We start from the raw sequence: 26,152 nt of genomic DNA, 5'->3' as shown, positions 1-26,152 counted from the left end.
CACATGAAGCAAAAACTGATAGACAAGCAAAGGGAAATAGGCAAATCTGCAATTTCAGTCAGAGATTTCAACATCCCTCTCCAAGAACTGATAAGTCAAGTAGGCATGAAAATCAGCAAGGCTACAATAGATTTCAACAGCACTAACAACCAATTTGACCTGACTGACATTTATTCATCTAACAATAATTCTCCTCAATTGTTCATGGAACATTTAACAAGATATATATATACCATATTCTGGGCCATAAAACAAGTCTCAATAAATTGAAAAGGAAGCAATACATACAAAATATATTCCCTGATCACAATGGAATTAAATTAGAAATCCTTACTAGAAATATCCTTAGAAAATATAAAATATTTGGAACTAAATAACGTTCTTCCTAAAATAACCCATGATGAAAGAAGAATTCAAAAGGGAATTTAACTATTCTTAACTGAAGAAAATGAAAACTCAACATATGAGAATTTGTGGATGTTGCTAAAGCACTATGCAAGGAAAAATATACAGCACTAGCCACCTATATGAAAAAAGAGGAAAGGTTTCAAATGAATGACTTCATCTTTCAAAATAAGATATTAGAAAAAGGAAAAATTAAAACCAAAGTAAAACAGAATAAAAGAAATAATAAAGATCAAAGTAGATATCAATGAAATGAAAACAGAAAAGCTTATTCTTTGAGATCAATAAAATTGATTAATCTCTAGCCAGACTGATCAGGAAAAAAAGAGAGAAGACAGGGAATTCCCTAGCAGTCCAGTGGTTAGGACTCTACACTCTCACTGCCAAGGTCCTGGGTTCAATCCCTGGTTGGGGAACTAAGATCCCACAAGCTACGTGGCGTGGCCCAAAAAAAAAGAGAGAGAAGACACAAATTACTAATGTCAAGAATGAGAAGGATGGCATCACTACAGATAGATGCTGCAGATATTAAAATAATATAAGGGACTATTATAAACGACTTTATGCCAATAAATTTGACCATTTAGATCAAATGTACAACTTTCTTAAAAGACACAAATTACCAAAGCTCATTCATGAAGAAATATACAACTTAAATAACTCTATATCTGTTACAGAAATTAAGGCTGAAGTTAAAATCCTTCCCACAAAGAAAACTCTAGGTCCAAACAGTTTCACTGGTAAATTCTACCTAACATTTAATGAGGAAATAATACCAGTTTTTCATGGAGTTTTAGACTGTTCAGAAAAACTGCAGAGGAGAGAATACTTTCCAAATCATTCTATGAGGCAAGCTGTCCCCTAATACCAAAACCAGACAAAATAAAATTGCAGACCAATATCCCTTATGAACATAGAAAACAATTATAAACAAAACTTTAGTATATTGAATTCTACAACATAATACTATATCATTACCAAGTGGGGATTATCACAGGAATGCAGGGTTAGTTTAACATTCAAACTCAATGTAATTCACCATAATAATACACTATAATGGAAAAACCATATGATCATCTCAATAGATGTATAAAAATAATTTGACAAAATCCTACATCCATTCCCAACCAAAAAAAAAAAAAAAGTCTCAGCAAACTAGAAATAGAAGGGAATTCCTCAAACTGTCAAAGGATATCTACAAAAACCCTACAGCTCATACTATACTTAATGGTGAAAGACTAAATGCCTTCCCCTAAAGTCAAGAACAAGATATTACACTCACCACTTAACGCCATATTATATGTTATACTCACCACTTATCATAGTACTATAGGTTCCAGTCAGTACAATCCAGGAAAAAAAATTATTTTTAATTTAAAAATAGAGGCATTCATGTAGGAAAGGAAGAAGAAAAACTGTCTTTATTTAGAGATGACATGATTTCCTAGGCAAAAATCTGATGGAATCTACAAAAAATCTCCTAACACTAATAAGTTAATTTAAGATGGTTGGAGGATACATGACCAGCATGTTTTTAAAATTATATTTCTGTTTACTATCAATGAAAAATCTGAAAGTAAAAAATTTAAAAAAATCAATTACAATAGCATCGAAATTATAAAAATTTTAAGAGATAGGAAACACTTATGTACTAAAAACTATGTAATTTTGCTAACAGAATGAAAAAAAAATCTATGAAAGATGTCAGTTCTTCCCAAATTGATATATAGATTCAATGCAAATCCAATTCAGTATCTCAGCAGGCTTTTCTATAGAAATTAACAAGCTGGTTCTAAAATCCATATGGAAACACACAGGATCTAGAAGAGACAAAACAACTGTGAAACAAAAGAACAATGTAAGAGAGCTAAAACTACCTGATTTCAAGGATTATTAAAAAACTAGAGAAGTCAAAACAGCGTGGTATTGGCATAAAGATAAATAGATCGAAGAACAGAATAAGGAATCCACACAGAAACCCTCACATATACGGACGGCTGATTTTTGACGAAGGCTCAAAGGCAATGCAAATGACAAAGGATAGCATTTTCAATAAATGATGCTGAATAAATGGATAGCCACACGCAGAAAATGAACTTGGATCCATACCTCCTACCATATACAAAAGTTAACTCAAAACGGATCATTGACCTAAAATGAAACTTAAAACTATAAAACGTGTTCAAGAAAATAAAAGATAAATTTTTTGTGGTCCTGAGTTAGGCCAAGATTTCTTAAACACAGCATAATCTATAAACAAATAAATTGATAAGCTGGACTTAAGCAAAACGAAAAACTTACAGTCTTCAAGATAATGTTAAGAAAATGAAAGAAGAAGCCACAGCACGGGAGAATATCTCTGTGAAGCTTACAGGTGATAAAGGACTTGCATCCAGAATATATAAAGAATTCTCCAAACACAATGATAAGAAAACAAACAATCCAATTTTTTAAATGGTCAAAAGATTTGAACAGTCACTTCATCAAAGAAAGTATGCGGATGGCAATAAGCACACAAAAAAGATGCTCAACACCGTGAGTCATTAGGGAATTGAAAGTTAAAACCACAATGAGATAACACTATACACCTATTAAAATGCCTCAAAAATTTTTAAATGCCCATTGCAAGTGTTGGTGGGGATGTGGAGGAACTGGCACTTAATTTTTAAAAAGTTAAACATACACTTAACGTGATCCAGCCATACCACTTCTAGGTTTTACCCAAGAGAAAAACAAAAGTATATGTATATACAAAAACTTGTAAACAAGTGTTCATAGCAGCTTTATCTGTAATAGGCTAAGACCAGAAACAACTCATATGTCCATCAAAAGATGAATGGATAAATACAATGTAGCACATTCATACAATGGGATACTACTCAGTGATAAAAAGGAATGAATCATTGAAACATGTAAAATAAGGATGAATCTCAAAATGACTGTTGAATGAAAGAAGCCAAATAAAAAAAGGAATACATACTGCATGGTTACATTTATACAGAAATCTAGAAAATACAAACTAATCTATAGTGACAGAAAGCAGATTAGTTGATGCTTGGGGGTAGGGAGGTGGGTGGAGGGAGAGATAGGAGGGCTTGCAGGGGGCACGAAACACCTTTTGAAAGTGACCATTATGTTCACTATCTTGATTGTGGTGATGGTTTCACATGTGTTTACATACGCTAACTTATCAAATTTTCACTTTAAATATATATGGTTTATTGTATGTCAAGTATACCTCAAGAACGCTGTCTTTTTAAAATGAAAAATAATTTTATAGACTTATCTATTATATCCACTTATGCTTTCATTTGGACACACACACACTTTGAAGATATCAGAGTAGTATCTCTAGGGCCTAGAAACTCTTGGGCAGACCGATTAAACACCTGAAAGTACCAGCGATACTTTCTCATCGATCTCTGCTGATGACTCAGCCTGGGACTGGCAGTGCAGCACATTTTTCAGGACACGAGGCTTAGGGTCAGAGGCCCAGGTTAAAAGATTGGCTTTGTATTTGCAATGTAACTTTGAACATAATTAACACCTCTGAGTTCTATTTCCTCATCTGTAAAATAAGGTTAGTTATACTATCACCCAAGGAAATTATAAAAATAATAAAAATAGCCAACAATTACAGAGTTCTTATTATGAGCCAATCACAGGGTAAATCCTTCATATGAATATCCTAATTATTTGTAATAACCATACCAGATTATTTTACAGATGGGGAAACAGAGACTTCAAAAGACTTAAGTTCACACAGCTATAAATGGTGGAGTTAGGATTCGAAGATAGTGTAACTTCAGAATTGCAGTCTTTAATTGCTAATGTTTATAAACCATATAGTATAAACCATACACAGTGTAGGTACTTGCAACTGTGTTGAAATAAATTAATAACATCTATTATCATCACTGTCATATATCATCTTTGTTTTTTATATGAAGCTTCTAAAATACTATGGTAAGTGAATGCTACAATTTCCAGTCTTCATAGACTCATGACAAAAGTCCACTATTCCTAAACTACAAATCTGATCATGTCACATTCCAGCTTGAAGATTTTCTGAGACTTCTCACTGTCCATTTTAACTATACAGGGTAGGTAGCATACAAGATCTTTCAAGGCACAGAAGGTATAGCAAATAGAACCCTTCAAAATGTGAACCCTTGTTATTATCTTCCACTACTGCTATCTATACATACTATTTTCTGGACATTCTTTGTGCCTTTGCACCACCTATAATACCTTTCCCAACATTGAGAAACTCTTCATTATCATTCAAGTTCAAGTTCAAATGTAATCTCTGGTCCCCTTCAATTCCATACACAATTATTATATTTATGCATTTATACTCTGCCGTATTTCAAAAGATTTAAGGAACTCCCATTTCTCTCAGCAGCTGGACATTCACACCACCCCCTTTATATATATATTGTCATTATGGCCCTTAACCACAAACACTGAAATGATTTGTTTATATGTATATCCGGCCCACTGGATTTAAACTAAGGATTCAGTTTTACTACTCTCTGCATTACCATAGTACCTAACCAATTGCCAGGAACATAATAGATCTCTAAATAAATTTTTACTGATTGATAAATCAGTTGAATAAATGAGGGGAAAAGTCTTAAAAAATCTTAAAAAGATACACACTTCATTCACAATATCTTCCAAAGGAAGAGTAAACTGGATCTAAGCAAAATATATAGCAGTTCCAGAAAAAACCTATATTCAATCTTGAATAAGAAACATTTCTTTTGTTCTTAAAGGTTACAGTTCAATCAAGAAGTAAACTAAGGCATTAGAAGAATATACTCACAAACAAACCTATTACACATGGAGGTTTATAACATTCTATTCAATTCAACAATCATTTACTGATCACTTGCATAAATATTACTATACTAAGGACTTATGTCAGTATAAATATTTCTTCTCTTAACAAAAGTAAGAGAGTGTCTAAAATGATCCTTAGAATATTTAGCTTGTGGTTTAAAGGGAAAAAAAGGTGATAAAATTATATTACGCCATTTCAGTTGTCTACAATAAAGATATGGACTAGGTGCTGAGGTATCTGAGGGGAGAGAGAGTCACTAAGAAGAATGCTCTTTCAGGTAGAAGGAACTGAGTATTACAAAAACACCTGGAACTAGTTAAAAGTTAGTAGTTGTGTGACAGAGATGGGAGGAAGGGGAAGCAGAGATAATGAAGATGGAAAAGTAGGTTATGAACAGACTCTGAAGACCGGACTACCATAGAGACTCACCTACCTCTAAAGATTTTCCTGAAAGAATATAGGGTAGTGGAGGAAACTAAGGCCTAAAGAAGTTAAACAACTCACCCAAGTCCACACTGCTAATAAATTGTGGAAGAGATGAGACCTGAACTGAGTTTGTCTTAGCTCCAAACACAAATTATCACCAAATATACCGTCTAAAATACTATCATACAATGATTCAGTTTGCCAATTAAGTTTCAACATTCATTTAAAAACCACTGCAAAAGACTCCTTAAATTACTGTTGCATATATACAGTCTTTACTAGCAACAGAACATGCTGTCGAGAAGCAAGATACCAAAAAAAAAAGCAAACCCCTACAAAAATTTATAAATTACTTCCACAGCCCATATTCTGCCCCCTCCCCCCAAAGTTTCTTTTTGTTTTTCATTTTAAATTTAGAAAAATGGATGAAATAATTTTCAAAATAAACTTGTCGGTAAAAAAAAAAAAAAGGAATGTGTACAGGCAGCAACTGTAACAGTATTAAAAAATATCACTAGAGGATTCAGTATGTTTCAAGTTATGTTTGTGAGCTACTAGAACATGAGATAATTAAGTTAAAGTTTACTGAGCATAAGGAATTTCTTGTATTGAAATAACATTCAAATTATATTCACAAATATCTTAAGGAAACAAAAGATTAAAGAGGAAGAAAAAGTGTGGCTATATCAAAACTCTATTTTACTTAAATTTAGAACTATGTAGTGATAATATTCATTGTTTTATTTATATTTCATACATACACTAATGTCTAATTAAATGGCACTAACAATCATTGCTTCCAAATATTTAATATTCTTCTAACTTAGAAGAAACACAGGTGTTCATTTTATACATGAATGAATATACAAAATTGAACTGCAATTATTTTTCTTAGTATCTTAATATTTGTTCTTAAATAGAAAACTGAGTATCATGGCTAATTTATCATAAAGGCTTTATGTTTAGCACAGAGTCATTCTAAATATGCACCATTTCCCCTTTTAATTAGTTTTAACTAAGCATTTTCAAAACATCATAATCAGTAGATGAAAATGTTACATGTTTCATCCTAAATCCACTTGCCTATGTATATTTTGGATTCATCAGACTACTAATCTTACAGAAATGACATGACTCATATATGCAATCCCATAGAAAATATATGTTTCTAATATACTTTATCAAACACTAGCTACACAGGCTGCTACCAAATGCACGCTGTATTTAAAAAAAATAATCTGGATGATACTATTTACCTGGAAGAACAAAAATGTACACTAGGGGCTTCCCAGGTGGCGCAGTGGTTAAGAATCCACCTGCCAATCCAGGGGACACGGGTTCGATCCCTGGTCCGGGAAGATCCCACATGCTACGAAGCAACTAAGCCCATGTGCCACAACTACTGAGGCTGTGCTCTAGAGCCCGCAAGCCACAACTACTGAGCCCGTGTGCCACAACTACTGAAGTCCGTGCGCCTAGAGCCCGTGCTCTGCGACAAGAGAAGCCATTGCAATGAGAAGCCGCAACAGAGAGTAGCCCCCGCTCGCCACAACTAGAGAAAGCCCGCGCGCAGCAACAAAGACCCAACACAGCCAAAAATAAATAAATAAATTTATTTTTAAAATGTACACTACACGGGGTTTCCCTGGTGGCGCAGTGGTTGAGAATCTGCCTGCCAATGCAGGGGACACGGGTTCGAGCCCTGGTCTGGGAAGATCCCACATGCCGCGGAGCAACTAGGCCCGTGAGCCACAATTACTGAGCCTGAGCGTCTGGAGGCTGTGCTCCACAACAAGAGAGGCCGTGATAGTGAGAGGCCCGCGCACCGCGATGAAGAGTGGCCCCCCACTTGCCGCAATTAGAGAAAGCCCTCGCACAGAAATGAAGACCCAACACAGCCATAAATAAAATACATTAAATTAAAAAAAAATGTACACTACACATACTGCACTAACTGTTTATAATAATCAAATGTAGGTACTTATACTGCCGGTCAGTTAAAATGCATTAACTGGGTATCTAAGATGAAGCCAGGATCATGTCATCCCTTCCAAGTTAGTATATGTATCATAAGCTTAAGTTTTAAATATTCTAACAGCAAACATCAATTTCAGCATGTATTTAGGAAAAATCATATAGATACCAAAGACATTCATTATATAATTTTCACAGTTTAAGTTTCCTCTAGCTCTAGATAGCATGTGCCTTAGGTTCAAAATTTCAGAATCAGAGATGATCACAACTCAGTACAGGCAGCCCAAGCTCTGTATGCTGGAATCCACCACTCTAATGCTTCCCACAGACCATGTTCCACACGACAAACTACTTAACAGCCATGGAAGGTAGTCTATTCACTAAGATGGAAAGATCTTGTTATGTGAAAAAAGCAAGATGCATACCCATATTATAATATGCTACTTTTCTCAAAGATGGTGGGGGTGGGGAGTAGGGAATAAGAATCTGCAAGAATCTGCTGTTTGTATATATTTAACAGTTAACACTAAAATATGTTTATATTTGCTTGTAGACATTCTGGGAGAATACATAAAATCTAATACTGTGATTTTTAACAGACTGAAATAAGGATCTGGACAGACAGGGGACAAGGATAAATTACGAGACTTTTCACTATTTAAAGGTTTCTAGTTTTTTAAATGTGATAATACCTATGCAAAAAGATAAAACACACACACAAAGATATACCACTGACTTCCTTAAAAAAACAGGAAAACTACAGATGTGTCTGATTAAGTGGAGATGCCTAAATGAGCTCTCAAGTATTGCAAAAATATTTCATATTAAAAAGTTCTTCTTAGGGCTTCCCTGGTGGTGCAGTGGTTGAGAGTTCGCCTGCCAGTGCAGGGGACACGGGTTCGAGCCCTGGTCTGGGAGGATCCCGCGTGCCGCGGAGCGACTAGGCCTGTGAGCCACAATTACTGAGCCTGCGCGTCTGGAGCGCCTGCTCCGCAGCAAGAGAGGCCGCGATAGTGAGAGGCCCGCGCACCGCGATGAAGAGTGGTCCCCGCTCGTCGCAGCTGGAGAAAGCCCTCGCACAGAAGCGAAGATCCAGCACAGCCAAAAATAAATAAATAAATTTATATTAAAAAAAAAAAAAAAAAAGTTCTTCTTAGGGCTTCCCTGGTGGTGCAGTGGTTGAGAGTCCGCCTGCCAGTGCAGGGGACACGGGTTCGAGCCCCGGTCTGGGAGGATCCCACATGCCGTGGAGCAGCTGGGCCCATGTGCCACGACTGCTGAGGCTGCGCTATGGAGCCCACGTGCCACGACTACTGGAGCCTGTGCTCCTCAACCAGAGAAGCCACCACAATGAGAGGCCCGCGCCCCGCAGCGAAGAGTAGCCCCCGCTCGCTGCCCACTCGCAGAGGAGAAGACCCAGTGCAGCCAAAAATAAATAAAAATAAAATAAATTTATAAAAAAAAAAAAGTTCTTATTATTCCTAGAGTTTTACCCTCCGGAGACAAAAAGGTAATTTAAAAAACCTTCAGAAGAGTAATTCAATTTAAGTCGTATGTCCCTCCACTCGCTGTCCTCCTCAGCATTCTCTTTTTTGGTCTTAATAGGCCGAGTTCCTCAAAGGTTTCTCTCAATTAAAAGTTTAGGAATAGAAGAAACAGCCGGTTCTCTTCCTACATCCAATACCTGTAGCATTAGAGCTGGGACCTCACCTAGGACTCTATGGTTTCAACAAAAGTACAGACCTGTTATTAAATGCAAAGCCTAAACTACACCTGGCCATTATCTAAAATGTACCCTCCCATTCGTTCATCGTACACTGAACTCTGCCTACCAAGTGCCAAGCTGTGAGGACTTACTCCCTGTCCTCAAGAGCTAAAGGCAAAGCAAGTGAATCTGGACCACCAGGAGTCTGTTACCTGGGCCCCAACTATACCTCTGCTACCACACACCTCCACAACCTAACCTTTAAAGGAACGGAACCAGGGAAGACCTGGTACGCTACTTCACTGATGGCCAACCCCAAACTGATGATCTGTGACCAGATCAGTAGACTAATACATTATAAAAACAAAAACTAAAATGTTATCTTTAATGCTCTTAATTGTAGATAAACACATAAGATAATATATTCCTTATTATTTAAGTTGGCAGGTAAGTTGTTCACTAATCCATTTAATGATAATAGTACCAGGTAGCTACCATTTCTTTTTTTTTAAAAGTCACATTATTCTTTTTTATTTTTAAACAATCACAAATGTGGCTCTTTTGAAACAAATATATATTTTTTAAGTATTTGGGTTTTTTAAAAATTTTTATTTATTTATGGCTGTGTTGGGTCTTCGTTTCTGTGCGAGGGCTTTCTCTAGTTGTGGCAAGTGGGGGCCACTCTTCATCGCAGTGCGCAGGCCTCTCACTATCACTGCCTCTCTTGTTTTGGAGCACAGGCTCCAGACGCGCAGGCTCAGTAACTGTGGCTCACGGGCCCAGCTGCTCCACGGCACGTGGGATCTTCCCAGACCAGGGCTCGAACCCGTGTCCCCTGCATTGGCAGGCAGATTCTCAACCACTGCGCCACCAGGGAAGCCCAAGCTACCATTTCTAATTGAGCACATACTACACAGTAGGCTTTGCTTTAAATGCTTTAAGGGGATTATTTCTCTCAACATCGAAAGAAAACCCATGAAGTAGGTCTTTTTTATTACCTTTATTTTAAAGATGGGGAAACTTGGCATGGAGAGATTAGAGAGTTTGCCCTAGGATAAATGGCCAATAAGTAGTCAAGCAAGGACTGGAACAAAAGTTCAAATTTTAAAGTCCAAGTTAAAAACTTGTAAAGCTTACTGATTTCATTATTTTACACTTTTATTCCTTATGCTGATTTTTTAACAAAGTAACTTAATTTTATAAAAATAAAAATAAATATAAAAATATAAAGTCAATGAAAATACTGACCATACTAATAATCAAATAAATGCAAAATAGTCAGAGTGCTTTTTAATCTGGGTGTTTAAGATTTTTTAAAAACTGATTATTCCTGGTAATGTTTACATCTTCATATGCATCATACACATTGCTTTTAAATGATCGTTAATAAATTTGCATATCATTTAACCTAAAAATTCCACTTCCAAAAATGTATCCAAGTTAAACTCACTGAACAAGAATGCCAGATAAATAAGCAAAAAGATGTCTGCTAAAATATCATTTATAATAAAAAAACTAATACAAGTTGAATGTCCATAAATAGGAGACTGAGATCAGTAATTCATGATGCATTCTTTATGAATTACAGTAGTTAAATAGGATGAGGAAGATATATATGCTTATAACATGCCACAGAACAGTAAAATAATTAAATATAATCTGTTAATACAAAAAAATTATGGAAAGATATACATCAAACTTCCATTGGATCTGGGATTATAAAGGAAGTTTTACCTTCTGTTTTATAAGTTTAGATATTACATTTTAGATATTACTTTTTTTATAGAACAGATTTTATAATCAGCTTCACAAAAACACTTTATTCTTTACATAAAAAAAAATTTATCTTAAGGAAAAACAAAAGGGGAAGACCTACTCTATGTTGTCTTAATGTATTAAAAATAATAATTTCTTTCTTGACAGATATAAATATCTAATGTTTTTATGTCAATATAAAGTAACTGATTCACCCTGTTTTTCATAATGTCATATAAAGAGTTCTACATCTTTACCAAACCCCAAATTTCCAATCTGTATTCCCACTTGAAAACACACTGAAATATTACTGAATTCTGTTAATTAAGAGATTAAAAAAGAAAAAATGAGATAAGAAAGACAGTGTATGGCCACTATTAGTTCCTCTTTACTGAAGAGTTGTGTGTTTTAATGTTTCATGATATTAATTCATTTTGAACCAGACAATCTGGGTAGAGGAAATTAAGTCTTAGCAACAAAAGACCTCAGGAGAGTAATCTACTATTAAGTCTTTGAAGGAAATGAGATTGTAAGATTTTGTGAAAAACAAGTAAGTTAGTTACTGTCTAAAATGAAACTGAGCCAATTTTCATTACATACAAAAAAGCAGTAAGAAATCACAATGCATAACTCATAATTCTTTCACATTATTTAAAGGAATGCATTTACATCATTTAAAAGAGTAACCAAAAATACTCAATATGCCCTTAAATGTCAATTCCTAAAAATTCTCTCATCCTGAAAATAGTCCATTTCACAACAACCAAATGGGACTTCTAAATATACTGTACTCCTTGATGACAAAATGATAAATAAGTAGGTATTACTGGCCTTGAAGAGAAAAAAACAAGGAGAGAAAAACAAATAATAGCAACACTGCTAGATTTAATTGAGGACTTAAGGCATAATGGGTGTTAGAAAGGAGCACCAACCTCTCCTTGGAAGGGTAAGGTACGCTCCTCATTCCCAGGTTTGAGCTAAGGCTTAACTGCTGAGAAAACTGAAGAAAAAATCTCAAGAGGGAATTTTAAAAGACAAACAAGATTCTGGCTGCACAATAACAAAGTCCACTGATGAACCATTGAGATTGCACATGTGGGTTTCTACCAGCACACTCTTAACAAGTCAGCAGGTCAGATGTCCTTCTGAAACACCTTCACCACCGTGCTATGCCAAGAGTCACATTCCCAATGCACAAGAAGACAGTAAAAGACATGACTGAACCTCATTTATGAGTTTGATTTGGCTAGGTTTGGTTTGCTTGTGTTTAGACAGAACCACCAGAATAAGCGAGGGCTGGATTCACAAAACCAGTATTACAATTACATATACAAACTTCAGATGCTTAAAGCGCAAGTAAAATTAGAGATAAAGAATCTGGCATTTTCTACTAAGTTAATAAATTATTTTCATAAGGGAGATAAACTTATCCTGACATGTATATATTATAAATATCCTTCCAGGATGTCACTTTAAGTGTTAGATCTTAAAAATGTAAGACACTATTATTTAACTGGTATTATAGTCTTTTTGACCCAAATTGTGGGACCTGCCTTCTAATAAACAGCCGCACTTCTAACCACGGCAATAAAACAGAAGCAAAAGAGTCTCTGTCAAAGTCTGTTAAGTCCCACAAAGAAAATGTCGTTTTCAGTTTCTTAGCTGATATTTACAGTAATAACCGGATTCAGCTCTGACCTTAACTTGTAAATTACTTTCACTAGCTTGCTTGAAATCTTTGAAGAGGGTAAAGTATCTGGGCACTCATGTGGTCAAGCTCACAAAATGTTACAGTTGTTAAATTATAGGTACTTTCTTAATTTAAAATGTTTTTACAGTACAAATGACTTTAAACTTTCCAAAACTAATTAAATAAAGCAAGGATGTCGTTTTAAATATATATCTCCTTAAACAAGAAAATTTCATATTAACAGAATCCTCATCAAATGAATTGTTTTGAAGGATAAGAGCCTATTTTCACTAACTAATCTAACAGATTAGATTTTAAGTCAAGAATACATTTAATATAAGATAATAATAATATAGCAAAAATGTGTTATATAAGTGAAAGTATTAATGACTTATTTAGAAGTCAGTTCAATATACAAATGTGCACACACGTGTGTATTCAAATATTCCAATGCTTAATATCATACTTGGTATTGACTTCCTGAAGAACAAAAATTTATAAATGCCTATTTAAATTGGTACCGTTTAAATTTTCCAATATTTTAAAAACACAAATTAATGTCATTAACTCATTTCCATAAAAGAGATGATCTCAGAATTTTCTTTACTGGGGAAACAAGCAGTAAACTGGACTTATAAATGGCTTCCTTAAATTTAAATTTACTGCTCATTCCCCTCATGAGATCTGAAGCTCACATAGAAGGGTTTCAGGGACTTTCCTGGTGGTCCAGTGGCTAAGGCTCCAGGCTCCCAATGCAGAGGGCCTGGGTTCGATCCCTGGTCAGGGAACTAGATCCCACATGCCACAACTAAAGATCCCGCATGCCTCAACTAAAAGATCCCTCATGCGGCAATGAAGATCCCACGTGCCGCAACTAAGACCCGGCACGGCCAAATATATAAATGAGTATTAAAAAAAAAAAAAAAAAAAAAAAAAGAGGCGTTACAAATACACTGAACCCACCACTCAAAAGAGTGGGGGAAGGACCTAGTCAAAGACTGCTTAGGGAGGAGCTCGGCTGACGGTGTGCTGAGGCGGCTGATGCTTTGAGAACAGGTTCTTCATACTTGGGGTAGGGGGTATTGGTGCTTTGAAAACTGACAGATTTTTCAGGACTCAACCCTTGAGATCTTCATTTATTTGCTAATGTGGGGAACAGTAACCTGGACATTTCTTAACAGTCTCCCAGGTGATTATCAAGTACAAACAAGATTGAGAACTGTTAGCTTAACCTTCCCTACCCACACCCAACACAGTGATTAAGGTTTTCTTAGTCATCTGATTTTTTCATAATTTAACACAACCTACTCTGGAAAGAACAAAGTACATTTTACTCAGAAAAACTTCTGTTTAAATGTGTATCAAATTAGAAGGGAGAAGTTAGGTAGGGGGACCCCCTGTAAGATAAATGCTTTACTTGAACTTCTTGTGTAATATGTAAAGATTTAAAGGATAAACAAAACATTTAAAGAAAGAAATCATGAAAGATATGCAATAAAACATGATATTATGCAGACTGCTTAAGAATTCATTAAGATTTCTTTATATATTGATTTCCTCTGATACATTTAAAATTACCCAAAATTACAATTATTATTTTCATACAACTCTGAAATTTATCAAGAATGTAAGAGCTCGCTGAGAATACAAAAAGCAAGGTGACCTACCTATGTTTATTTAGTCACTCCTTGATATTTGCACCACTGGATCAAATTTAAACTTGTCCTCTCCAAAACCTCTTGTTTTCAGTGTTTATACAAGGGGATTAAGTTAAATAATGTGATATAAGGTACCTAAAGAAATGCATAGTATTAACTAAAAAAATGCAAGTTCCTTTGCTTTATCTTCATTAATTTAAAGCTGTCTTCTACATTACCTTCCGTATTCATCTTTGAGGAATTTTAAAGTTATTTATACCAAAATAATTCCACCTACCAATTTCTCTTAACAGAAAGATCCAAAGTATGCCCTGAACTTTTTCAGGATTGCAATATCATACTGCAATTTGGGTGGCTAATCTCCCAAAATATATCACAGATAGTGCTACACATATTCTGTGTGCTGACTCATGTAATCTTTTCAGAATAAATAGTCTGATGAGGAAACAAACTTAGAGGTGCTATGTAACTTGATCCATACCACAAAATGTGCGAATGGTGAAGCTGAGAATTCAACATCAGTTCTACGTGCCTAACCGGATAGTAAGTTCCTCAAAGGCACGATCATAATTCTAAATCTTTTGGTACCCACCATAGCACAGTGCCTTGCATCAATCAAGAGTTCAAGAAATGACTGCTGATGACTGATAACCAATCCGTACATATTTTCAGAGACAAATAATGAAAACCTGTGAGTAGCAATACAATCATACCCAATATTTCTGTTTATTTATGATAGGCCTGTGTAACCACAATACATAGATATGTTGGAAGATATGGACTAAGTTCATTTCTAAAGCAACTTGAAATTCCCACATTACAAGCTAAATTCATCTCCTTTTCAGACTTCTGAATTCATCTGAGTTCTAAAATTATCATTCTGGGGTAGCTCAATATGCCATTATGCTTTTAATGTTCTCTCTCCTAATTTCCCTCCCCATAAAATCAATAAAGTATAGGTTGTAAAGAAAGTTATTTTGTTCGATTACTACTAGCTAGAGGCAGATGCTAGTTATAACTCTCCTTAGTTTAGCAGGTATTCTTCAAGCAGCTGGTGCCCTTTTCCTAGTTAGCTGTTTGCAAGTGTTCCCAGTAGACTTTATGGTACTGCAATCCTGAAAAAGTTCAGGGCATACAGACAGAATTAATTCTTTTTTAGAAAAGAAAATATAAATAGCACTTCCCTTCAAATGAGACCTAGCTATTTCATATATTTGAACTACAGTGAACTTTCATAGCAACTAAACATTACTTTTTAATCATATAATTTAAATACTTGCTGAGAGTCAAAAATATATAAAAATCTCTTATTTATAGGAAAGCTTATCTAATGGAACAAATTTTTACATATTGAACATTTATTGACCCCTAAAACAGAAGACAATATATTATCAAAAGCATACTTTCACACAAAGCAGACTGAGTGCATCAAAATCCAATCCCAATTACTTTTCAGAGTAAGCTGAGAAATTTTAAAGATTTTCCTTACAGTTTCCATAGTAATACTTTAAATAATACTTGAATACATAACATAATGGCCCTCCTGACAATGACCAAGTTTTTATAATAAAAATACCATTTTAAAGTTTCTGTATACAAAGTAATACGGACAAGACATAATCTCCAATATTCTATACAAGGTCTACACAAAGTTTTCAACACAAAATCAGGAACTGTTCCTTTCTCTATACACCCCACATCAGCTGTGTTATGAAAAACATTGTTAAGTTCATTATCACTCTTCAGAAAAAGCCCAATCCCCCAGATCACAGCAGTCGAGAAACAACTCAAGTCTCAAGTTCTCCAAAAAATCTTCATTAACAGCTATAACCTGCACTGATCCCTCTGCCTTCTATTTAAGATTACATTAAATCCAAACTACTGATTTCATACTTAGTACATTCCACAGTATACTGTTGGTAAATACTCAACAGAGATGCCATCTTATGCCCCCAACTATGCTGCAAGCTCACTGAAGACAGGGGAAACATCTTGCTGATTTTTTACAAATATTATCTACCGATGTTTGCCATGTTTTAGGTGCATAAAAAATGTAAAGTCCTTTTTCCTTCCGCTTTGTCTGCTGATGTTAAGCAGACAAAAGAATGAGAAAATGAGTAAGAAGTTAAAAAGAAAGCTTTATCTAGAAACATGATGGTAAAACTAGAAAATTCCAAGGGCAAAGGGAAGATCTGAAAAGCAACCAGAGAGAAATCTTACCTTAAAACAAATCACAGCTAGGTTGATCGCAGACTTTGCAAAAGCAAAAATGAAAAGCAGATGATACAGTAATATCTTTAATATGCTAAGAGAAAATAACTGTGAACTTAGAATTCAATTACCAGCTAAAATATCTTTTGAGAGTAATGGTAAAATAAAGGTATTTTAGATTAACAAAAATTAAAAGAAACTTAATCTGCCCCCACCAGATTCCCACTAAAGAAAATTTAGGCAATGAAAAGTCACAGAACATGAAAGCACTAGATAAAATTAAAAAACAATGAGCAAAATATATAGGAAATCCAAATAACTATTGACTATAGAATAATAATAACGATAATAGTATCTGGTGTAAAAACTAAAACAAGATAGAACTAAAGTACATGACGACAACATCAAAGAAGTTAGGAAGGAAGTGAATGAAGTTTAAAAGTTTTAACAAACTTATTTTGTAATAGTTTTAGATCTGCTCAATGCTTAGAAGAGACAAAAAAAAAAAAAAAAAAACCAGAAGAAGAAGAAGAGAAAAGAACCAAGTTTCCAGATATCCAACTATGGACGGCATAAAGTTCTGACAGACAGCTCTGTTCTTTAGGGGCGTCTCAATCTTGGCATTATTGACATTTTGGTAACTCTTTGTTGTGAGAGGCTGTCATATGCACTGTATAATGTTTAGCAGCATCCTGGCTTTTATTTACTAGATGTCAGTAGCATCCTCCTAGATGTGACAGACAAGTGTCTCCAGACATTGCCAAACGTCTCCTGAGGAGGATGTGGGAGGTGGCAAAATGCCGAACGAGAACCGCTATTGTAGGTAAAGAATGGAAAAGGTGGGGTGGGGTCAACTCCTTTTTCCTTTCTCATTTAACTTAATACCTTACTTGAAAGTACAGACCTTACTTTTCATAATTTAACCATGAGAAGAAGACTTTTTCCTTCCTTTGATAGCAACTTATCTTGGAACGCATTAGCCATTAGCCTCCTTCAGAGAGAGGTGGGAAAACATACCTTTTTTTGTCTTGCTATACAGTCGTCCCTCAGTGTCTGAGAGGGTTGTTCCAGGACTCCAGCAGATAAAAAAAATATGCAGATGCTCGAGTCCCTTATATAAAATGGTGTAGTATTTACATATAACCTGCACACAGCTCCTGTATATTTTAAGTAATCGCTAGATTACTGTAAAACCTAATGCAAGGTAAATGCTATATAAATAGTTGGTGGCAAATTCAAGTTTTACTTTCTGGAATTTTTTTTCTGACTATTTTCAATCCACAGTTGGTTGAATCCACGAATTCAGAACCCCCAGATACGAAGGGCTGACTGTAATTCCCAATTTCCAGATTTGTCTGCTGCTTTTGGTTCAGAAAGAAAAATAAAATCCACAGATAAACACTGAAGATTCTGTTAAAACATAGCTTCACGTTCTATTCCATCAGCTTTATGTCCTACTTTATTCCCTTAGAGCTGAGTTTCTCCTTTTGGGGAAGATATTTTTATTATAAAAAAATAATCAGAGAGAATTGATAGCTACAGAGATCTACAGAGAGTCTCCCTCAAGTCTTTATGTGAGTACTAAACAGCACACATATATGAGAAAACTACCCAAGGTACAGGGAAAGAACCATCTGAATGAATTAGAGGAAGCAAATTCAAACCTGACCACACAGTGTCTGGAATAGTTCTTGTTCTCACCAGCCACAGCAGCAAATCTCCTAATTAACTGAGAATTAGGTAGAGTACTCAGAAGACTTTGTCTCAGCTGTGGGGCAAAATTAGCCCTGGACTAAAATGCTGTTCTGGTCCACCTAAGAAATTTTAAAAGCAAGACCAGAAATAATCAAACTGATCCAAAGTAACTTAACTATGTCCCAGGGAAAAAACTCAAGAATATTTACAAGAAAAATATCCAGTACTCAACAAGGTAAAATAACAATCTCTGGGATTCAGTCAAAAAGGATCAAACAAACTAAAAAGCAGAAAAAAAATTATCATAAGAAATAAGAAAAACTGATTAAAATCAATCCAGAAATAACATAAATGACAGACTGTTCAAGAAACTAGAGCAAGATTCAGCAAATTATGGCCTGTGGACCAAATCTGCCTGAGGCCTGTTTTCATTTGTTTTGTTTTGTTTTGTACGGCCTATAACCTAAGAATAGTTATTATATTTTGAAAGGGTACCTTAATAAAAAAACAATAGTAAATATGGAACAGAGACCCTATATGGTCCACAAAGCCTAAAATAATTAGTCTGTTCCTTTACAGAAAAAGTTTGATGACCCCCTAAGCTCTAGAAATGATTGTGTAAGTAGAGACATAAAAGATATTAAAAGAACTCAAATGAAACTTTTAGAGATAAAACCACAATGACTGAGATGAAAAACACAATGGATGGGATTAACAGCACTTTAGACACTGCAGAAGGAAAGAATGCTAAATTTGAAGACAAGGCAGTAAAAACTACCCAAAATGAAACATAAAAAAAGAAAAAAACAAAACAAAACAAAATTAAAGTTAATAGAACATCATTAAGCTGTGTGACAACTTCAGGAACCCTAACATACCTCTGGTAAGAGTTTCTGAAAGGAGGGAAGGGGGCAGACAATTTTTGAAAAAATAATGGCTGAAAATTTCCCACATTTGATGAAAACTTTTATAAACCCACAGATCCAAGATGCTTAACCAATGCCAAGCACAAAAAACAAACAAACAAAAAAACCTGAAGAAAACCACACCATGGTAGTGACAGGCAGAGAGTTTTTTCAGTTGCCAGGAGAAGTCAGATATTTGAAGCACACAAGAGATTAGAGCTAGCATTTGCTGACTTTGAAGACGGAGTGAGCCACATGCCAAAGAATGTGGGCAGCCTTTAGGAGCTAAGAATAACAGACAGCAAGGAAATGGGGACCTCAGTTCCACAACTGCAAGGATATAGATTTGGCCAACAACTCGAATGAATCTGAAAGGGAATTCTTCTCCAGAGCTTCCAGGTAAGAGTTCAGTCTAGCCAATACCATGATTTGGGCCTTGTGAAATCCTGAACAGAGAACCCAGTCAAGCCCACCCAAATTGGACCTCTAGAACTCTGAGATAATAAATGGATATTTTAATTCTCTAGTATTCTGGTAATTTCTTATACAATAACAGAAACCTAATACAAAGTCACATCATAATCAAACTGCCTAAAACCAGTGATACAAAGAAAATCTTAAAAATCAACCTGAAAGAAAAAGACATATTACATAGAGAGGAAGATTAAGAATGAGGGCATGCTTATCAGACACAATGTAAACAAGAAGACAATGCAGCTACATTTGTAAGTACTAGAAAAAAAATTGTCAACCTAGAATTCCATAACAAATGAAATATCTTTCAAGAACAAAGACAGAAAAAAAAAAAAGGTTTTTTTCAGACATACAAAGCTGAAAAAATTTATCACCAGCAGACCTACACTACAAGAAGTGAATACCTGAATGAAATCTGAATCTACCTACACAAAGGCATAAAGGTGCCAGATAGGTGAACAAGTATAAAAACTTTTCCTGGTTATTATTTAGCTATCTTAAATGATACCTTTAAAAGACTGTTAAGGCAAAAAGAATAACAATGTATTGTGGAGTTTACAATAGATGTAGAAGGAGTCTACATCTACATGTTTTGTTTGTTCATTTATTTGTTTTGGTGGTAATAAGTGGTGAAAAATCTGACAAACAAATATGGCAGCAAATATTATCAGAATACTCATGGCTTTAATTGCCAGGTGAGGCTATGCATGTATCAAGGGAAATTCAAATTTGTTAAAATGATTAGAAATTTAATTTTTGCCACACTGTTTCCTTCATCATGAAATTTATGAAATCTTTGCTAAGATCCCTATCAGCGTGAAAAACATTGCAAACTCACTTTTCAGTTTTAAACTTTATACTTTGTTATTATTTCTTGATACCACCTCTTAAAAAGGCAGAGAGTGATTCAAGGTCATGTTCTGATGAAACTGATGATATGCTTGACAGTATCATAAGCGGGCTGTGGGATGCTTCAGGGAAAGGCTTTTTATTTGGGCCTATGTCCAGATTTTAGTGACATTTTATCTTGTTCAAATTGATCTCATAAAAAAGATTCACATTCTGAAGTGTTTTTCTGGATGCTTCTTTCGCTTTCTTGCCTTTGTAATTTGATTGAATCAAACTGTGTCATTAAACTCTTTAGCTTTAGGATGCACTCAGGCTCAGAGAACAAAGTAAAACCAAAGGAAAAGTAACATTTTTTTATACTTCTTCTATTTCCCTTTTCCCAAACTTTAAGTCTTGAGATAACCACAAATGTTAGTAATTATAATGACTGGCTTCTTTAGTTTCTATTAACTGAAAACTACCCTATGTCTTCATAGAGTGATTTATGTATTTGGAATGACAGAATAGCTGATGAGCATAAATGAACACAGAAGTAATTTATTTAATAAATATAATTTCCAAAGAAACAATAAGTCTTTTCATTTTATCCATACTATGATTGATCTCACAGTGTCAGTTTACATTTATCATTTTAAGCAACATTTTACCTAAAATGTCTTAAGTACTCAACACACTTAAAAGTGTTTTACATATATTAACTCATTTAATCATCACAATAAAACTATGAAGTAGGTACTATCATCCCAATTTTACAAGTGAAACAGTGGGTCTCAGAGAGTAACTTGTCCCAAGTCTCGCAGCTAGAATGTGGGGAGCCAAGATTCAAGCTCAGTCAGCTTGGATTCACAGGTCCTGCTCTTCACCAACATCATGCCTCCCGGACTGAACATGCACAAACCTTTTCCTTTTTTCCTATTCCTCATCTTAATAAATGATACTGGTACTCGCCCATGTTACCCTGGATGTCACTCCAGTTTCTTCTCTCTGCTTCATCTCCTGTCACTTAAACCAGTCATCATACGTTACATGTACAAACAGCTAAACTATTCTCCACTGTCCCACTTTCTATATAGGCTCCACTTTCTTCATTCAGGCACATAGCATTTCTCCCTTGAACTACTGCAGCAGCTCTACTCTCAATCATCAGCTTTTTACTGCAACCAGAGTAATTCTGGAAGTGAAAAAACTTGATCATTTACTTTTATTTTTAAGAAGTAGCATTTCCCACAGTATTGAGTCTAAACCTACTATGGTTTTCAAAGCCCTTCATGTGCACTATTAAGTCTCTTTTTAGACTAATTTGTTGCCACTCTCCACATGTAGCTTACATGCTAATAATACTGAAATACTTGTTTACAAAAGGTCACAAACTGTTTCATGGAGCATCCTTCATCTACACCCCCCACCCTCTTTGTCTATCTGGCAAAATCCTGTGCCCTCATTCACCTTCATGACAGCTTCTTCCGTGAACTTAGTCTGCCTTCTCTGTGCCGCCATAGAAATTTGTACAACATACCCTACTGTATTAGTTATTTCCATGGAAATGGTGTGGGGCAGATACACTACACAGAGTAACTTAAGATCAGGGATAATACCGTATTCATCATTTCCCCCAGAACCTAGTCTGTAAGTATGGAATTCAATAACCTGGGGTAACAGAAAATCTCAAATTCTCTACATTCAGACTTCATAGGACTCAACTTTCTTAACTTCTCAAATGAAACATTATATGCATCTTTTATATTACCTTTCCAAACTAAACAGTATATTTGGATCAGTATTTCAATTCTGCTGGATAACACTCTATTGGCTATTTAAAAAATATAACTCCCAACTGTGGAAATAGATAGCAGTCAACTTACTTAACACCAACAAAAAAGCAAACCTCACTCTTTCACCAAAATATCAAAGACATAGTTCTGTCTGCTTAGCATCTTTCTCCTTCTCTTTTTTAAGGTAATAACAGCACTCATCTTTCTTTGGTAAACTCCTCCTTGACTCTTGATGGCATCCCAGGGGTTTTCTGTGGGGAAAACCCTCTTGCTTTTAGAATTAGGGGAGGGGGAAGCAGATATGCTTGGAGTTGCCGTCCTATGTTCTTCCCTGATTATATGGAGAAAGCATATCTGGGAGTCGGGATGAAAAGAACCAGAGAAATAAAAGGAGGGGGAGAAGGGGTAAAAGAGAGGGAGGAGGAGATAAGGGGGAAAGGAAAGAGAAGAGAAGGAAATAAAGAGATGGAGAAAGAGAAAGAGACGAAGACAGAGGAAAAGATCTGATGACATCATGTGAACCTATATATCCATCTGGACACATAGGCAGCTTTACTCCTGCACATTCTGGTTAGAAAAGCCAACATTCTGCCTTCATTGCTAAAACCTGATTTCAGTTTCGTTTCTCTAACTTCCAACTGAGTGAGTCCTAATACAGAAACCCATCAATTTTTTTTTTTAGATTATTCCCTCTCCAAGAAAGTATAAAACCCATTTAACAGCATTAACAGAAATTTTGCACATCATTTTAGAATTTTAAAATTCTCCTTACCTTTTTAATCAAATTATAGAAGTAATTTAAGAAGAGAGGACACATTTATCTGATGCAACATTCAGTCAGTGAGAGGACATAAAATCGTTTTACCTATAGTTCCATAGGACTGTCAGGAATGGCATGCAATTATGATCTTAGTGAAAAGAGAAAGATACCATATTCAAGAGCACTTTTCCTGATACAGGAAGATCCTGCCTTGCATAAAAAAGATCCAAACCAACAGAAGCATCTAACTAAACTCACATTCTGTTAACATCTATATTTTTCTCCTGAGCTCTATATTAATATCCATGGTTAACGACATCTAGTGGGATCATTATCTACATTGCTAACACGGCAAAGAGTTTACTTATGTACTTATAATGACACATTGCATTTGAATGTATTATTCCTCAATTATTGCCCCTTATGAATGTGCAAATTTAAACCACAATGAGAACTCTCTACAGGTTATCAGAATGGTTAAAATAAAAATATAAATAATATATAAAAATATGAATTAAAATGGTTAAAATAAAAATTAAAAATAGTGATATCACCAAATGCTGGCAAATACGTAGAGAAACTAGACCACACTGGATTGCTGATGGGCATATAAAATGCTACTCTAGAAAAAGACTGTGGTAGTTTCTTAGAAAACTAAACACACAACTACAATATGACCGAGTAATTGCACTCTTGGGCATTTATCACAGAGAAATGAAAACTTATGTTCACACAAAAACCTGTACCACAATGTCTAGAGCAGCTTCAACCATGTTATAGATGCAATTATGTCCCCCCCAAGTTTCATAAATTAAAGTCCTAACTCCCAAAGTGACCATATTTGGAGACGGGACCTTCAGGGAAGTAATTAAGGTTATATGAGGTCATCTGAATGGGGCCCTAATCCGATAGGGCTGGTGTCCTTATAAGAAGCGGAAAAGACACCAGAGGTCTCTCTGTGTACACACATAGAGAAGAGGCCACGGGGACACAGAGAGAAAACACCTGGCTGCAATCCAGGAAAAGAGTCCTCACCAGAAAACGTATCTGTCGGCACCTTGATCTGGGACTTCTAGCCTCCAGGACTGCGAAACAATAAATGTCTGTTGTTTAAGCCACCTAGGCTGTGGTTACGGCAGCCCAAACAGACTCATGAAATTCATAACAGCCAAAAACAGTAAATAACACAGATGTCCTTCAACAGGTTAATAGCTAAACTGTGGTCATCCATATCATGTGTGGCAGGGAGAATAATGATGCCCAATGATGTTCACATCCTAATCCAAGGAACCTATAAGTATATTAGGTTACATGGCAAAGAGACATTAAGGCTGCAGATGGAATTAACCCATTCAGAAATCTCTTTGACTCCTATAATCTAAATTAAAATGAACAAAGTATTTATTTGAAATAAGTATGAAAAAAACTAAGAAGCCTGGTTCATTCATTACATAGACAATGAATGTCAATGATGCTTTTATATGGAAAAATGTAAATATTTAATATATAAAATTAAATAAATCTTCATGATGATAATCCTTATAGGGATTGGTAAGGTTTAACAAGAATTATATATATAATTATTTAATCCTATAGGCTCTCAGCCCTGGCTGCATTTCAGAATCAACTATAGAGCTCTGAAAATCATATTCAAAATATAGATATGTGGGCCCCTCCCAAGAGATTATGATGTAACAGGGACCAAGGCATTTGGATTTTGAAAAAGTTCTACAGGTTAATTCTGATGCACAGGATGAAACCCATTAATATAAGATTTAATTACAATTTTAATCTATTATAAAAACTTATTGCAGGAAACAACTTAAAATTGTAATAATAACAAATTGGTTTAAAACTAATAAAGACATAAAATGGAATACTGTATAGTGATTTAAAATGATGCTGTCAGTAGAAATATGTCTACTGACATAGAAAGGTATATAAGTATATATACAAACATAGAACAAAATGTGTGATATAATTCTATTTTTGTAAAAACAAAACAAACATGCACACACGTGTATAGAATGGAGTCAATTTTGGTTGGCTGTAGTTATTCTTTTTGCTGCTCCTTTTGCTTGCCTATATTATTTGATATTTCTGAATGACTTCATATGACTTATATGAAAATAAAGCAACTTCATTTTGGTGATGAAAAGGTTAACCTTAAATAATGTACATACTTTAAACTAAATGAAGAAATATTTTACTTTGAGATAAAGCAAATATGGCAAAATTTCAACAATGGTGAATCAAGACAAAAGGGTATAAGAATAGTACTATTCATGCATCTTTTCCATAGGACTGAAATTATTCAAAATTTAAAAGCTGAGGGAAAGTTAATTAAATAGTTTGGAATTTGGTCCTGGCCCCAAATAATATTCTATTTTATTATAGGTTGAACATTTGACCTATCAATACATGAATCCTTTAAAACAGTTTACTTAAGTCAGCTTACGTAGGTTAAACCAAATATTAGCTAAAATAACCAAAATAAACACATAATTATAGAAATACATACACAAAATATACATAAATATGTTCAATGTGTAAAGAAATATATGTATATATATTTTTTTAAATTTAAACTCCCCTACTTCATTAGTAACCAACTGCATGTATCTCTTTACTGTATTAACCAACTAACTTATAAAAATAATTTTTCCAATACAAATGCATTCAAAAACATACCAAGCATCAAAAATATCAACTTTATAAAATGATAATCTTACCTCATCTAAGTCTTGGATATAAACTGGTTTTTCCTCAAACCCAACTGGCATTGGTTCACTATAAGGAATCTTTACTTCTTCATATATCTTGTTGTTCTCTCTTTGGAGTCCTTCTGGTAAAATCATCTATAAACATCAAAAATTAAAATCCAATAATAATACAAAACAGAACAATTACTTTGGTAAAGATTCTTTAAGTAAAGAGAAAAAAAAACCACTATTGGTTTTATGACATAGCACTGGTAAATAAATTTATCTAATTTAAAGGAAAACAAGAAAAAACAAAACAAAAACA

General features: G+C 34.8%; 1 protein-coding gene across 1 annotated transcript in view; it reads right to left on the bottom strand.

The window, feature by feature from the left end:
• Positions 1-26,152, bottom strand: part of ASCC3 (activating signal cointegrator 1 complex subunit 3) — a 338,512-nt gene that overhangs the window by 238,724 nt on the left and 73,636 nt on the right. Inside the window, 1 exon segment of the mRNA XM_036871893.1 lies at positions 25,858-25,983. Within this exon segment, the coding sequence (XP_036727788.1) occupies positions 25,858-25,983 (126 nt within the window).

This window comes from Balaenoptera musculus, chromosome 12, assembly GCF_009873245.2.
Source record: "Balaenoptera musculus isolate JJ_BM4_2016_0621 chromosome 12, mBalMus1.pri.v3, whole genome shotgun sequence".
Taxonomy (NCBI): Eukaryota; Metazoa; Chordata; class Mammalia; order Artiodactyla; family Balaenopteridae; genus Balaenoptera; species Balaenoptera musculus.
This window is presented reverse-complemented; position numbering and strand designations above follow the sequence as displayed.